At 42.6% G+C, this 17227-nt stretch overlaps 1 protein-coding gene across 2 annotated transcripts in view; it reads left to right on the forward strand.

Annotated features, from left to right (window-relative positions):
• Nucleotides 1-14176, forward strand: part of suz12b (SUZ12 polycomb repressive complex 2 subunit b) — a 77157-nt gene extending 62981 nt beyond the window's left edge. Inside the window, exons 13-17 of one of the 2 annotated variants that reach the window (XM_080209302.1) lie at nucleotides 1725-1882; nucleotides 5397-5595; nucleotides 6287-6366; nucleotides 7496-7597; nucleotides 13785-14176. In XM_080209302.1, coding sequence (XP_080065428.1) covers nucleotides 1725-1882; nucleotides 5397-5595; nucleotides 6287-6366; nucleotides 7496-7597; nucleotides 13785-14130 — 885 coding nt within the window. In that variant the 3' untranslated portion in view covers nucleotides 14131-14176. The remainder of the gene's footprint in view (nucleotides 1-1724; nucleotides 1883-5396; nucleotides 5596-6286; nucleotides 6367-7495; nucleotides 7598-13784) is intronic. The other variant, XM_080209303.1, reaches the window with a different exon arrangement.
• The last annotated feature ends 3051 nt before the right edge of the window (nucleotides 14177-17227 follow it).

The following is a 17227-nucleotide window of genomic DNA, read 5'->3' on the forward strand; positions in this document are numbered from 1 at the left end:
CTGGGAATTATAGACCCGTGAGCCTTACTTCTGTTGTGGGCAAAGTTTTGGAAAGAATTATAAGGGATAGGATTTATAGTCATCTAGAGGGAAATAAATTGATTAGCGATAGTCAACACTGTTTTGTGAAGAGTATGTCGTGCATCACAAACCTTATCGAGTTTTTTTGAAAAGGTGACCAAAGAGTTGGATAAGGGTAAAGCAGTTGACGTGGTGTACATGGATTTTAGCAAAGCGTTTGATAAGGTAGGCTACTGCAGAAAATGCAGATGCATGGGATTGAGGGTGATTTAGCAGTTTGGATCACGAATTGGCTAGCTGATAGAAGACAGAGGGTGGTGGTTGATGGGAAATATTCAACCTGGAGTTCAGTTACAAGTGGTGTACCTCAAGGATCTGTTTTGGGGCCACTGCTGTTTGTCATTTTAATAAATGACCTAGATGAGGGTGTAGAAGGATGGATTAGTAAATTTGCTGACGACACCAAAGTCGGAGGAGTTGTAGACAGTGAGGATGATCGATGTTACAGTTTGCAGAGGGACGTAGATAAGCTGCAGAGCTGGGCCAAGAGGTGGCAAATGGAGTTTAATACGGAAAAGTGTGAGGTGATTCATTTTGGTAAGCATAACAGGAGTACAGAATATAGGACTAATGGAAGGACTCTTAGTAGTGTTGACGAGCGGAGATATCTCGGGGTACATGTGCATAGCTCCCTGAAAGTTGGCACCCAGGTTGATAAGGTTGTTAAGAAGGCGTATGGTGTGTTAGCTTTTATTGGTAGAGGGATTGAATTTCGGAGCCGTGAGGTCATGTTACAACTCTACAAAACTGGTGCGGCCGCACTTGGAGTAGTGCGTACAGTCCTGGTTGCCGCATTATAAGAAAGATGTGGAGGTATTGGAAAGAGAGCAGAGGAGGTTTACCAGGATGTTGCCTGGTATGGTAGGAAGGTCTTATGAGGAAAGGCTGAGGGACTAGAGGTTATTTTCATTAGAGAGGAGGTTACGAGGTGACCTAATTGAGGCATACAAGATGATCAAGGGATTGGATAGGGTGGTCAGTGAGAGCCTTTTACCTCGGATGGTGATGGCTAACATGAGGGGACAAAGCTTTAAATTAAGGGGTGGTAGGTATAGGACGGATGTCAGAGGTAGGTCCTTTACTCAGAGGGTAGTAAGGGCGTGGAATGCCCTGCCTGCAGCAGTTGCGAACTCGCCAACTTTAAGGGCATTCAAATGGTCAGTGGATAGGCTTATCGATAACATTGGAATAGTTCCGGTTAGAGGGTCATTAGTTTGGTTCCACTGATCGGCGCAACATCGAGGGCCAAAGGGCCTGTGCTGCGCTGTAATGTTCTATGTTTTATGTTCTATTTGTACTTGTTAAATTGGACAACTTTGAAACTGGTCTGTAGAGTGGTTGATGGATAATATTTGCAAGTTGGCATAAGTGCATCTATATTGCCATATGAGTTATGTATGTTTGAAATACAAAATGGTTTTTACAGTGGTTCCTGAATGGAATAAAAGCAAAATACTCCAGATGCTGGAAATGTGGAATACAAACACAATGCTGGTTAAACTCATCAGATCTGGCAGCAAATGTGGACAAGAAAAACAGATTAACATTTTGAGTCTGTGGGACTTCAGAGCTTTAGGCTTGTAATAGACTGGAATTCGCCATGATTAGCTCATAGATCTGTTTATTTGTGTATTTCTCTGCAGCCGCATCCTAAAGGTGCTAGGATAGACGTTTCTATCAATGAGTGTTATGACGGCTCGTATGCAGGAAATCCTCAGGATATTCATTCCCAGCCTGGGTTTGCCTTTAGCCGCAATGGCCCTGTGAAAAGGACGCCAGTAACTCACATCTTAGTCTGCAGGTAATACTGTACAAATGCTACCCCCTGATTCAGAGGGGCACATGCTAGTTGCTGCATAGATGCAGCAGTAATTCTTACTATTATAATCATGCTTACTATTTGATGTTCTGACCAGCTGATTGGGGAACTGCATTGCATGTGGCCATTGGCATTGTATAATTGACTTGGTTACATGTTGCATACTGGTGCCATTAACATGCTATCTCTTTAACTGTGGACACTAATGACTCTGGGGTGTTTTCCTATCAGATTTACCCAGCAATAATGCTAAGGAAACTCAAATAGGATAAAACAATGCATAGAAATATATTATCCCACTAAAATACTGCTGCCTGTTCTTCGGATCTCATGTGCTGTTTGTGACCCTTGAGTCGCAATGGTGTAAACTAAGTCTGAGTGGGGGACATCAAATATTTTCCTAGTTAACTTCTGGGAAACTCCAGTATGATCATCCCAAAGCTTTAAATTATAGGGTAGTTAAACAACAAGGAGTGAAATTATGAGATGGCTGCTGTAACCACAAGTTAAGTGTGAGAACATAGAAGAACTACACAAACAGGCCCTTCAGCCCACAAGTTGTGCCGATCATATCACTACCTACTCGGCTTACCTATAACCCTCAATCCTATGAAGTCCCATGTACATGTCCAGAAGTCTCTTAAAAGACCCTATCGAATTTGCTTGCATCACCACCAAAGGCAGCCGATTCCACTCACCTACCACCCTCAGTGAAAAACCTACCCCTAACATCTCCTCTGTACCTATTCCCCATCACCATAAATCTCTGTCCTCTCGTAGCAACCATTTCAGCCCTGGGAAAAAGCCTGTGAGAATCCACCCGATCAATACCTCTCAACACTTATACACCTCTATTAGGTCACCTCTCATCCTTCGTCTCTCTAAGGAGAAAAGACCGAGCTCCCTCAACCTATCCTCATAAGGCATGCCACCCAATCCAGGCAACATCCTTGTGAATCTCCTCTGCACCCTTTCAATAGCTTCCACATCCCTCCCGTAATGAGGCGACCGGAACTGAGCGCAGTACTCCAAGTGGGGTCTGACTAGGGTCTCATAAAGCTGCAACATTATCTCCTGACTCCTAAACTCAACCCCTCGATTGATGAAGGCCAGTACACCATACGCTGCCTTAACCACATCCTCTACCTGCGAGGCCAATTTAAGAGTCCTATGGACCCAGACACCAAGGTCCTTCTGATCTTCTACACTGCCAAGAGTATTGCCCTTGATATTATACTCCTTCCCATTTGACCTGCCAGAATGGACCACTACACATTTATCTGGGCTGAAGTCCATCTGCCACTTCTCCTTCACCCAGTCTTGCGTCCTATCTATGTCACGCTGCAACTTCTGACTTCCCTCCAAACTATCCACAACACCTCCGACCTTCATGTCGTTGGCAAACTTACTAACCCATCCCTCCACTTCTTCATCCAGGTCGTTTATGAAAATTACAAACAGCAAGGGTCCCAGAACAGATGCCTGGGGCATTCCACTGGTGACTGACCTCCTTGCAGAAAAAGACCCATCTATAACCACTCTCTGCCTTCTGCGGACAAGCCAGTTCTGGATCCACAAGGCAACAGCCCCTTCGATCCAATGCCCTCTCACTTTCTCAAGAAGTCTTGCATGGGGGACCTTATCGAACGCCTTGCTGAAGTCCATATAAACCACATCTACCACTCTTCCTTCGTCAGTGTGTTTAGTCACATTTTCAAAGAACTCAGCCAGGCTCTTAAGGCACGACCTGCCTTTGACAAAGCCGTGCTGACAACAATTGAGTGTACTAAACTTCTCTAAATGTTCATAAATCCTGTCCCTCATGATCTTCTCCATCAACTTACCAACCACTGAGGTTAGACTCACCGGTTGGTAATTTCCTAGGCTATCCCTATTCCCTTTCTTGAATATAGGAACAACCACCCAGATCTTTTTCCACCGTGAAGACTGAGGTAAAGTATTCATTAAGCATCTCTGTTATTTCTACCGGTTCTGTACACACTTTTTCACCTTCACATTTTATAGGTCCTATTCCTTCACATCTCATCCTTTTACTCTTCACATATTTGTAGAACGCCTTGGGGTTCTCCTTTAATATTACCTGCCAAGGCCTTCTCATGACCCCTTCTGGCTCTCCTAATTTCCTTAAGCTCCTTCCTACAAGCTGTATACTCCTCTAGATCCCTAACATCGCCTAGCTCTTTGAACCAATTGTATGCTTTTCTTTTTGACAAGGTTTGTTACAACTTCTGTGCACCTCGGTTCCCGTAACCTACCAAAACCTCCCTGTCTCATCGGAACGTTGTCGTGCAGAACTCTAGACTAACATTCCTTAAAAATCTGCCACCTTCGGTACTTTTCCCTGTGACTACCTCCTTCCAATTTACTAGTCTAATTTCCTGCCTGATGGCTTCATGTTTCCCCTTACTCCAGATAAACACTTTCCTAGCTTGCCTGACCCTATCTCTTTCCAGTGCTAGTGTAAAGGAGATAGAGTTATGATCACTGTCTCCAAGATGCTCTCCCACTGAGAGATCTTGACACCTGTCCATGTTCATTAGCCAATACCAGATTGAGTACAGCCTCTCTGCTTGTAGGCTTATCCACATACTGTGTCAGGAAACCCTCCTGAACACACCTAACAAACTCCTCCCCATCCAAACCCCTTACCCTAGGGATATTCCAATCGATGTTTGGGATATTAAAGTCTCCCATCATGGCAACTCTGTTATTACTACATCTCTCCAGGATCTGTTTCCCGATCTGCTCCTCAACATCCCTGTTACTATTGGCAGCCCATAGAAAACCCCCAGTAAAGTTATTGATCCCTTCCTGTTCCGAAGTTCCACCCATCGAGACTCAGTAGACAATCCCTCCATGGAGTCCACCTTCTCTACAGCCGTGACACTAGCTCTGATCAACAGTGCCACTCCCCATCCCCATGATCTCTTTGGAGTGTTCCAGATGAACTTGAGGATTAAATAACCATGTGTTGGGTGGACAGGTGAAACATGCTGTCGCTATTGTTTTCTGGCCCAGTTGAGCTGGGAACTTTGGGGAATAGATATGAACCTTCATTGGCATTTGGGTGCACTAGTGTAGTGTCGTCAGACCAGTTCTGAGACTCCCATTGGCATGTTTGGCAGCACAGTTTGGTGTCACAGAGCAGAAAATATCAGTGTCAGTAGGCAGTGAATAAATCTCTTGAGCAGGGGATGGTATGATCATTCCCTTCAAAACCCGGGCTACATTTGGGCCTCCTGATCTCTGGAAATCTTGAGATGGTAACTTCAAGCAAAGGAGGCAGAAAGAGGTTGGTACGTATGTAATGGAATAGGCAATAACAAGCAAGTATTATTCATATCTTTGCACAAACATTTTTGGGGGTGGGGTTAGATGAAACATGTTTCCTGTCAATATAAAACATTTAACATGTTTAGATTCGAAGATGTCCATAATGACCAGTCCATTCAACTTGTTTCGTAATTTTTTTAAGGCCGAAACGTACTAAACCCAGTCTCTCTGAGTTCTTGGAGTCTGAAGATGGGGAAGTGGAGCAACAGCGGACCTACATCAGTGGCCACAATCGCCTTTATTTCCATAGTGACACCTGTCTTCCCCTTAGACCACAGGAGATGGATGTGGACAGTGAGGATGAAAAGGATCCTGAATGGCTAAGAGAGAAAACAATTACAGTTAGTATTCAATGTTTTCCTCCCATCAGAATTTGCGGCTTGGTGGGTGTGGGTGGTGCTGAAATTGAGAGTTGTGATTGGTTTTCACTGAATTTCAGGGAAGAGCCACAGAATCCCTACAATGCAGAAGGCCATTCAGTCTGCATCGACTCTCCAGAGATGACACCTGTTGTGCTCTGCTGTGGCTAATTTCCTTTCTCTCCTCCCCTTTTTTTCTTTTGAAGGCGGTACCATGCTGAAGATCTGGTCTATTGCTGACATTTTGATCCATGTGTCAGATGAACATTTGGTCTTGTCTCGCGATAGGGAGGGTAGAATTACAACTTTGGTCCTGTCTTCCTTCAGCATCTCTGAAGGGTTCATTGCCTGACCTCCAGCTGCAGAAGCTCCAAATAAATCTCTGGCTCCCCTCTGTCACTGGGGTGAATTGTTTGATCTTTCAAAGTTCGGCTAATTAGTATAGGCTAGGAATTGAACCTGGGTTCGTGATGAGTCTTAGCACTACAGCAAGGAATTGACTGAACCTCAGCAATATAAACTCTTTTTGCCCAATTACATTAACTTAATTATAACCAAATTTGTTTCGATTCATACTGTTAGGTTTTTCGAAGGAGACATTTGTCGTGCCAGCATCAGGCATGTTTTACAAAAAATTATCGGTGTTTAATCTTTGATATTTCTTTTATTGTAGCAAATTGATGAGTTCACTGATGTTAATGAAGGAGAGAAAGAAGTAATGAAACTGTGGAACCTGCACGTTATGAAGCACGGGTAATTTTTGGATCTTTTTACACTTCGTTGGCTGGTCTGTTTGCTGTAGGACAGTATTGGACTGATACTTTCTGAAGCCAGCATGAATTCACTGACTGCTATTCTGGATGCAACTTGAATTCGAGCAAATTACTGTAGATGCTGGTATCTGAAACCAAAAGAGAGAATGCTGAAAAATCTTAGCAGGTCTGGCAGCATCTGTAATGAGAGAAAAGAGCTGACTCTCGAGCCCGGATGACCGTTTGTCAAAGCTAAAAGCCTCTTCTCTCCTTACAAATACTGCCAATGCAAACCTGCTGAGATTTTCCAGCATTTCCTCTTTTGATGCAGCTTGAATTGTTTAATGTTTAGAAAAACCCAGAGATGGAATTATTCTATTGTTCTAAACTTGCAAAGTATAAAGTTCAACAAACAACAATACTGAATTTAATTTTGTGATAATCCAGGCTTTTTTGATGAACAGGTTAAATATTTTGCATTTAGCCATTAGCTTGAATATACTCTCTCTTTGTTTCAACTGAGGCAGTGATTGCTGTGTTTAAAGAGGAATTGGATCAATTCCTAATTCGAGAGAAAGGAATAAATCATAGAATCAAAGAGTCTTTACAGTGCAGAATGAGTACTTTTGGCCCATTAAGCCTGCGCCGTCAACAATCCCACCCAGGCCCTATCCCTGTAACCCCCATGTATTTACCCTGTTAGCCCACCTGACGCTTGAGGGGCAATTTAGCATGGCCAATCAAAGTAACCAGCACATCTTTGGAATATGGGAGGGACTCAGAGGAAACCCACGCAGAGATGGGAGAACATGCAAAATCCAGAGTGACCCAAGGCTGGAATTGAACCCAGGCCTGAGGCGCTGGGGCAGCAGTGCGAACTACTGTGCTGCCCATAAAAGGTAATAGGGTTGAGAATATCTGCAGCTGCTATATCCCTGTGTAGTATCATATCCTGATTGGTGAAAAGAACTGCATTGAAATGGGAATCACTATATCAACAGCATGAAATGAACTTTTGTGTAATGCCTTACAAATTAACTAGTTATTTGAAAGATTTTAGTTATTTCACCAGAGGTAGAGAAACAGTCATTACCAGTGGTTGAGTGGAATTGAAAGGCAATTTTTTTCAGGTCCTGCTATATTTTAGTGAAGAACAGGGGATTATCTTGGACCAACGTCCCTCCCTCAACTAACAGCCAAGGACCTCAACTGGTCACCTCAGATGTTTGTGGGTTAGTCCTATGTGCAAAATTGGCCTTTGTATTTGACAGAATGTAGACTGACTATATTTACATTAGATGTTTAAGCGTTTTTGTTCTGAATCAGAAATAAATGTTTGGCTAAGAGAGCCTTAACTCAGGCTCTGTGTGTGTATGTGTGTGGGCCTGTCAGTGTACACGTCAGTCACAGATGTATTATGTCACAGAAAAGGCCATTGGGCCCATTGAGCTTGTGCTAGCCCTGTGTAGAACAACTCAGTCAGTCCCATTTTCCTGCTGTATCCTTGAAGCTTTGCATGCTTGTTTCCCTCATGTATCCATTTAATTTCTACTACGAAGACAGAGACCCAATTCAACACCTGTAACATTTCCTCATTCTCTTAATAATTTCTGCCTTTGAGGAAGTAATGTTTACTTTTTCTGCTCTCCTTTCCATAAATGTTTGAGTATTTTCCATTTTACCATGATACAACAAAGTGCCAAAATCTAGTTCTGTACAGAGTGATCCATTATTGCACATGTATATATGGAAAAGATCAGCAAATACTCATACAATCGTTCTTGGACAATGAAAGGATACCAGGAAGAATGGGGGGATTTCAGGATAACTTGAAAAAGCCATGAGCATACAACACAATTAAAGACAGCTGCAAAATATGACATTCCTCATGGGATAAAATACAACCAACTGGGACATAACTCATCATTCCATGACCTCCAAGCAACGCTTTTGGTACAAGACAAGGCGTGGCAATGTATACACTTGTATAAAGGAGCCAATAACCCAAGGGTTCTTGCACTGTGCAAAGATTCACAATACCACAGATCTGACTCCTCTCCAGCCATATCAGAGGCACTGTTCTGGCCTCACCATCAGAAAATGCGCTACCAAGGGAATCCTACCGATGAGAAGAAACTGTTGAGGCACTCATTGATATCTTTTGGGTGGGGGAGGGGGGTTGAAGATACAGTTCTACTCCTGATAAGATGAGGGAGAACACTCAAATATAGCGATTCAGAGCCTGCATCAGCACCTCACCTATCCAGATAGAGGAAACCCCAGAGAGAAGGGAACACTAGGATTAGCCAATAGACGTTAGACATCTGGTACTGTATACTTTTGCATAAAGGATATCCAGAATAGCGTAACCTCAAAAGAAACAGCTGCCTCCAGAGGAGCCCAAACCTCAAGAAGGACAACAGTCTGGAAATCCCTGTTATAAGACCACTTGGAGGAGGGTAACCTATTCCTCCATTGAGTCTAACCTCCAACCAAAGGCTCTTTATACAAAGCTGAACCATAGCTCTTAGACTTGCACCTTGAGGCCAACAGGATACTACATCCTCTGGGCAACTAAGGTTTAGGAAGGAGAGTAGTCCAGAACCCCCAGCAGGGGACATTGCAGGCGAGGGTGACCAACTTCCCTGTCCAATTTGCGCTGCACCTGACTTGGATAAGTTAGGACTGCTAACTTAATCGAGCTAAACTAGGATCAATGATGCAGTAGAACAAGGGTTGACAGGCCAAAGGTATTAACATCACTCTTGCGTGTTCAAGCAAAGCAAACTACTGCTACCTCTAGGCACCCAAGAGGTGCCACTTAGGCCTTGCCATCAAGGAGATTCTACCCATTTCCCCTCATCAAAGAAACCCTAACAACAGATGATATGTGCACCATGTATATTCTGTGAACCAAATAATCAAATGTTACAACCTGCTCAGCCAAGTAAGTAGAAGGTCAACACAGGAAAGACTAGATTTTAAGGATTAGCTGACCATGCCCAAGTGTGCACCTGCATATTTTCCTCACTACAGGTGCCAACAATAAAAAGCACCCAGTATTTTCCACGATATATGATCTGTTTGTACTTTCATGAGAGATGAGCAAGGGTTCCTTAATCCCAAAATAACTAAAGAAAAACGCAGCACCAAAGCTCTAAAGGCAGTTTTTCTTCACCCACGATGAGGACTTATAAAACCCTGTCGACCACCTCTATTCCAAACCACCTTCCTGCCACCCTGCAGTGATGCTACTCATCTATAAACAAAGTGAAGGGTGCCAGTAAAATATACTGTAATATAAATGCAGGGATTACAGCATCCGAACCAACGGAGCATGCTACCTATAGAAAGGAGACCCACAAACCATCCCCAACAATGGAGTTGAGGAGGAACTTCTTCATTCAAAGGGTGGTGAATCTCTGGAATTCTCTGCCCGTTGAAGTGGTGGAGGCTACCTCGCTAAATATATTTAAGACGCGGGTAGATAGGTTTTTGGTAGACAAGGGAATTAAGGGTTATGGGGAGAAAGCGGGAGAGTGGAACTGAGCCACTTCAGATCAGCCATGATCTTATTGAATGGCGGGGCAGGCTCGAAGGGCTAGATGGCCTACTCCTGCTCCTACTTGTGTTCTTATGTTCCAACAAGGAAATATCTCCGTATTGCAGGCAGTGATATCTAAAAATTAGAATTTGACAGAGCCAGAAGCAAGGTGGCAGGCCCCCTTCCCCCACCCTGCTTCCCCGCTACCACATGTCAAAACCAAGGTTGAATGCAAACGATAATGCATGTTAAACTAAAGCTACTGGAGCATGCCAGTGAGTGAATATCATCAGAGAAAAAAAGGACAATCCTGATTTTTGCACATAATAGGTCACATGTGCCTCTGCTCAAGTGTCTTACACCCGTGTCAGGGTAAAAGAGAATATCATAAAAGTCAGGAGTATAATCACAAGGGAAAAGCTCAGGATTGAAAATAAATTGGAGGATAATATAACTATCCACAGAGCATGAAAAGGCCAAAGCCATGACAGAATCGTTGAGCAACACCCAGGATTCATCCAGAGTTTCACTGAAGCCTTTGCATCTCGTCATGTCATTATCCTGCTGCAACCTCGGCCTCAGCGGGTGGCCAAAAACTGTCATGACTGGTCTCTCGAACTTGGAGCAAAAGACAACATGAGATCAGTTGTCAGCATGTTTGAACATCCACAGGCCTTGAAAGTACAATGTATTCCATCAAACTCAAAGTGCCCAGCCCTCTCACAGAGATTGTGAAAGCATGGCAGCCAGTTTTCCCATTTCGCGAGGAATTCATCTCCAGCTCCCTTTGGGAGACTGGTGGTCTCCTCCTTCCCCGGTTCCATTCCCTGAATATCCTGGTTGATTCAATGTACTATGCTGCAGATTTCCAAATACTGATGGTGAACCCCCACTGAGGAAATTGCATCTTTGACTGGATACCTTACTCTTTAGAGTGTTGTCTGACCATAAATTTAAACCTCTCCCCAGGTACCTATTTTAGTATAACAAACTAGAGGGTGGGGGTAGACTTTCATTCACTTGAACAAAATCTTTGTTTTATTTGACACTTCAGGTGCCAAAATTCATAAATTCAGAACACTTCCTGACTCAATATCAGCTCACAACTTAGCTGAAAATGAATACTACCCCGGTTTGAGTAAACCGGCCATGTCAGCTCCTGATGTAGATCCCCCGTCATGGTTGTTTGCCTTCTCTGAAGATGTTCCTCCAGGGCACAGTGCAGTGGCTGGTCTAGAGTTCTCTCTGTAGACAGACTCAAACACATCTCTTTGAATCCAAACTATATCTGTCTGGCATTCATAATAGCACCGGAAACTGATCAGTGTTTTATCATGGCCAATGGAGCTACTTGTAAACGATTCCATAATATTCATCCCAAACAGCACGTAGGCCACACAACCTCATCCATATATAGACATGTCACAAAGCTTTGCCAAGAAGTCTAGCATAACCCAAATAACTGCCCTTATTTGGTCAACAGGCCACAGTTCACATGGCAGGTCAAGGCTTGCAGCAGTCTTCTAACCTGCATCTATGTTTAATTATAACTAAACCAAAGTTCCCAGTGTGCCTGACTCTCATTGTCATGTTTGCTTTTACAGTTAATATTGCTGCTGTTGTTGTTGGCCATCAGCTACATATCTCTCTCTCTCTCCTCAAAGTGAGCATCGATAGTCTATACAGGGAGCCAAGATGTCATCCCACTTTACTCATGGTGGCAGCCAGTGGCACCGCTGAAGTGTATGTCCGTTTACCAGCAAGACTGCCACTGCAAACTGATGTCCACCCCAGCTGTCTCCAACTGCCTCAGTCAAACAAATATTTTTTGACTTAACCTGGCTCCGTATCATCAAAATTTAGCCAGGATCTTCCAGGAGTATTTATACATTAGGATCAAATTGTTTTGGGCTCTGTATCAGGATTTTTAAAAAGATGAGCAGCGATGGAAATGTGGCTGCTCCCATCAAAGCTCTTCATCATGCAGGTGTTGCCGTGGAGAATACACCAGTTAATGGTGACTGACTGTAAACTGCAAAGCATTGTTGGAAAACTTAAATCAGACAGCTTCACCCTGGTCAAGACATTGCCCTGAGGAATGAACCAACAGATGGTTATTACTTTGGCTGAAACAGGTGCAATGTGTGTCTATGTTCTCTGTCTGCAAAGAACAGGATCCTGTATGCAATATATATATATATATACACACCTGTACATGCATGTGCCCAGTCTATCTCCAGTTACCCTGTAAGGGCAATATATCTCAAAAGATTGAAGCTATGCAGGTAAACAAGTAGTGTTTGTCATGAATGGGAGGCTGCCTCAAGCCAAAAAAACTTCTACCTATTGCGCAGATGAGTAATTTATATGAATTTCATTGAGATGCCAGGTATGTAGGCTGTACGTCCCAAGGACTAGCGGATCATATCAAGCAGGATGTTGCTTCCACAATTTTCACTGGGCAACGTTCATACTAAAAGCCCCAGCTTGCAAAACTCAAAACTGGGTCCAACATTAGACATGATTTTGTCAGTATAATTTTTTAAAGATTGTTAATTGGGTTTGCAGTGTGGTGCATTTGCATTCACCAGAAGCTACAGATATTAATGCACAGAGCCTAACATGTGCACACTGCCTATTTCAGCTAAATAAAACAAGAGATACTGGTTCATTCCTCAGGGCAATGTTTGACCAGAGATGAGCTGCTTGGTTTAAATTTTCCAACAATGCTTGGCAGTTAACTATGTCACTGTTAACTGGTGCATTTCCATGGCAACTCTCCCAATCAGAGTCCATTTGCCAACCAACTAGCATTCATGTTGTTTCCCCAACATTGGCATTCTTGTGATTGTCCTGCTGGGTGCAGGACAAAAAGCTTTGACAAAATGTGTTTTTTTCAGCAATATTTATGAAAGCTCTTGCAGTGTAAACTCTAAAAGGAGGATAACTGTAAGTATAAACCTTGCAACATTTCATAGAATCATGTTGTCGAATCCCCACAGTGCAGAAAGAGGGCATTCAGCCCACCGAGTCTGCGCTGACAACAATCCCACCGAGGCCCTATCCCTGCAGCTCCACACATTTAATCCCTCTAACCTACGCATCCTGGGACACTAAGGGGCAATTTAACATGGCCAATCCACCTAACCCGCACATCTTTAGACTGTGGGAGGAAACCGGAGCACCCAGGGTGAACGTGCAAACTCCATGCAGATTGTGACCCAAACCAGGAACCAAACTCAGGTCTCTGGAGCTGAGACAGCAGTGCTAACCACCGTGCCAGCATGCAGCCAACGTTTAATGTGATTAATTTGCTCTTCCTTACTGACTAATCTGCTCTTGATAACTCTGGAAGGAGGAATATTGTCCTGAACCCCAGAAGTTGTGATGCGGGGCTTGTAATAGTCACAGCAAACACAGGATCTCATTTAATGCTGAAAAGAGCTGCACCCCTGACTACGTGCTGCTCCGGTGTCAGCCCAGAATGGAGTTTTAATCCACAGCCCCCTACCAGAGATGAGAATGCCACCAGCTGAGCAAAACTGGCACTTCAGTTGTGATTGCCCCACTTGCCAGTTATGCTTTCACGTGCACTAACCTATTTCAACTAGCATTTGGACATGACCCTGACTGCCCCCTGTTGTGGTAGTGGATATAAAAGCCCGAATGTCCAAATTTTCCATTTCTGATCTGTGTTGTACCAGCTCAGCATTTAGTGTTACAATCAAATCGCACGTCCCTGAAATGAGAGGGGAGTAAGCAATGACCCCTGCTGGAAAGTACAGCTTTAGATTCAGTTGAGTGAATTGAAGCTTTCTGTTCTGTAAGCAGTAGATTTTAATAAACTCTTCATTGCTTTCTGTTTTATTTTGCAGGTTCATCGCTGACAATCAGATGCATCAATCCTGCTTACTGTTTGTGGAGACTTGTGGACCAAGAATAGTTGAGAAAAACCTCTGTCGGAACTTTCTGCTTCATTTAGTTAGCATGCACGACTTCAACTTAATTAATTTAAACACCATCGATAAAGTAATGGCCAGGCTCAATGAGCTGCAGCAGAAACTACAGAGAGATCTTTCTGCTTTAAAACTGAGACAGGAGCCCACAGATGAGAACCGACCGAACAATGACGACCGTGGTACGGGCATGAGAGACAGAAATTTAAGCACTGACAGTCTCTCCTCAGGAGTCACCAAACAGAGCAAAAGGCATAAGCTCTGAAACTAAACCATTTACCCTGTCTTTCCTCCCTCTTTCCCCCCCCCCCCCCCCAACTATTTTTTTTGCCCACACCCCAAGCTGCCTCCCCCTTCCCCCTCCCTCCCTGGACACAGTGGATAGTTACTGAGGAGAGAAGGGGCAAAGCAAGATCGTTTCATAAACATCGTAATTGAAAGCTACGGAACTCCACGTGGACACTGGGTTAATCAGTAACAGTGAAACAAGACAACAGTGTTGTATTAAGATTCTTTATTCTTGTAAATGTTGGTGTTGAATTAATTTAGTGAATGGAGTACAATTTAAAAAGACATTGTGTTCACCACAGTAAACTGAACAAGCACAGTTCAGCTAGCTGCAGATGTTTTTTTGTGCAAAATCATTCTAGAAGATTTATTTTGGCTACAAAACCAAATCTTTCTCAACATCCATATTGGCAGTTTAAAAAAAAATTGTTTAAAATTTTTCGCAAAGTTTTTTTGTCAAAGAAGCCGCAAAAGGATAGGGTTTTACTTTACATTCTCCATTTTTTAAAAGAAGCATGTACTTTAGATGAAGTATGCTATCTAAAACCATGAGTGTAAAAAAAAACCTTCTGTAAAAAAAAAAGTGCAATTTAAATAGTGGATGAAGTTTGCGTGTATATATCTCACGGTCTTAATCTCCTTTTGACACAGGAGAGCACTTCTCTGTTCCTGTTTGGAAGGTCTTTTTTTTAAAAAAATGTGTCTTTATATTCTGTTTTAAGATAATGCTTTTCTTTCCATACATCCCTCTTAAAGCTAGTGACTGTTCTAACTGGCAGGTCTGTGCATTTGTTATATTGTTTTCTGGTCAGATCCATGGATGTGCGCACGGTTAGTGTGTTTCATCTGCACTGCTGCTCTCTAATGATATTGGAGGAGGGGTACTTTTTTTTTGCTGCATTTCACCAATGCTTTGTTCTGAATACATCTTTAAGACTGTCTTATTGACAGACACTTTGGCAAAGGTATGTACAGGGGAGGGGTTGGGTAGATAGCTTGAGCATTGGTGTGTTGTTCCAGGGGTTGGGGGTCAAAATGCACAGCAAGACTGGGCCAGGAATACTTATTATACTCTTTATGCAATATTCTTAGACACTTTTATTTTCCTGTTATCAACACACAGGGTATTTATTGCAGGACACACTTAAAGAAACAGAGATGGCTAGAAGGTATGTATTTTACGCAGTATTTTACCATGTTAAAGCGCACAATCATTTGTGCAAGTAGATCACATTTTGGAGCAATGTAAATGTTTACAGTTTTTTCCAATGGAAAGCAATTTTTTTCACTACTGGTCAGTACCAGGGATGCAGGTTTTTAAACTCAGAAGCACTGTGGGCCGAGTGACTTGATCACATCGGGTGTTTATTTTTAAAACTTCCATAAAGTGTGCGTATTTTCTTTTTTCTAAAAAAAATTATTTAAAATAAGGGGAGAGGGGCTTCTGTTTACCAAGCTAGAAATTTTTTTATATCCCACTTGAGTTTTCCCCGTGTTGACAGAATGCATTTCTGTCAGAATCTTTTTTAAAACATGTTCTTCCCTTTATCTCAGCGTGTCTGTGTAGTCTGTGCATATCTTGTCTGTGGCTTTGAACCGCTAGTGCTGCGCACATGTAAATTAGAGGGGGGGGGGGTTTGTATTTGGGTTGGGGGTGCTGTAGTGTTTTCCTGCTGCTAATGTCTCTATCTTAGCAAAAATAATTCTACCCTCCTGCCGCATACGCTGGCATGGTCTGCACAATTTGACATCCCGAGATTTTGAATTAATGCTGGAAATTTTGGATTTCGTGAAATTTTACACTGACTTCCTTTTAAAAACAAACCCGCACTTTCCTCTTGGCTTTTGTAACCAAACTGGTCATTGAAATGTTAATGGGTTTTTCTATTTAAAAAAAAATAAAAATAAGTAATTTTCCTACTTCAAATTGCCTGCAATTGCCAACCTTGCAAAAACAAACATGTTTAAATTAAGATGGTAGTTTAGAAATTGAGGATTAAAATTTATCCGATGAAACTGAGCTTGAGTAACCCTGGGATGGTGCAGCGATGCCGATATCAATTTGTGGGGTTTGAACATTCTGCTTTGTAAGTAAGTTGTTAAGGGAAATTCGGCAAGACTGTTACTGAATTTTGAAAAAATAAGTCGGAGCTGCCTTCAATTTAACTGCCTTCTCGTTCATTTCTGCTCCTCGTGCTTGGAATACTACCAGGGAATGAGTGGAGCAGACAAGCTTTTGTCACATCTTTTTTGGTAACTGCAACACATTCACACATTTTCTCCCCCTTTTCAGCATTAAGTACAGAGCTATATTATTTCAGTACGCTAAGTCTAATGAAATTAGTATGTATTGTATTGTTTAAGGGTTGTGATAGTTTTCAAAATCCTTATCCAATCCCTGGGTCAGAAAGCTCTACTTAAATCACCAGAGATGTAAGCAGTCTAATTCGGTCCTCCTTGTTTTTTAAATTGTTTGTTAAGGAATAACTTGTTTGCTTGGTTCTTGCAGCTAGCAGTCAACTTGATATAAAAATTTACAGGGTCAGAGACAAATGATGCATGCCAAATACAAAGTAAAAACTTGGACGCAAAATTGCCCCAGCCATAGGTATCTAATGTGGGGAATGTTAAATATCCCCAGGCTGGGGTATATAGAAGTTTACAGCATGGAAAGAGGTCCTTCGGACCAACTTGTCAACATTTCCCTTTTTTAAAAACCCCTAAGCTAGTCCCAATTGCCTGCATTTGGCCCATATCCCTCTATACCCATCTTACCCATGTAACTGTCTAAAGACAAAATTGTTTAAAAGACAAAATTGTACCTGTTCTTTTACTACCTCTGGCACTTTGTTCCAGACACCATCCTCTGTGTGAAAAAATTGCCCCTCCGGACCTTTTATATCTCTCCTGTCACCTGAAATGTATGCCCTCTAGTTTTAGACTCCCCTACCTTTGGGAAAAGATATTGACTATATAGCTGATCTATGCCCCTCATTCCTTTATAGACCTCTATTCAGGTCACCCCTCAGCCTTCTATGCTCCAGAGAAAAAGGTCCTAGTATAACTAGAACCGT

Source organism: Carcharhinus amblyrhynchos, chromosome 21 (genome assembly GCF_965287045.1).
Source record: "Carcharhinus amblyrhynchos chromosome 21, sCarAmb.v2.hapA, whole genome shotgun sequence".
Taxonomy (NCBI): domain Eukaryota; kingdom Metazoa; phylum Chordata; class Chondrichthyes; order Carcharhiniformes; family Carcharhinidae; genus Carcharhinus; species Carcharhinus amblyrhynchos.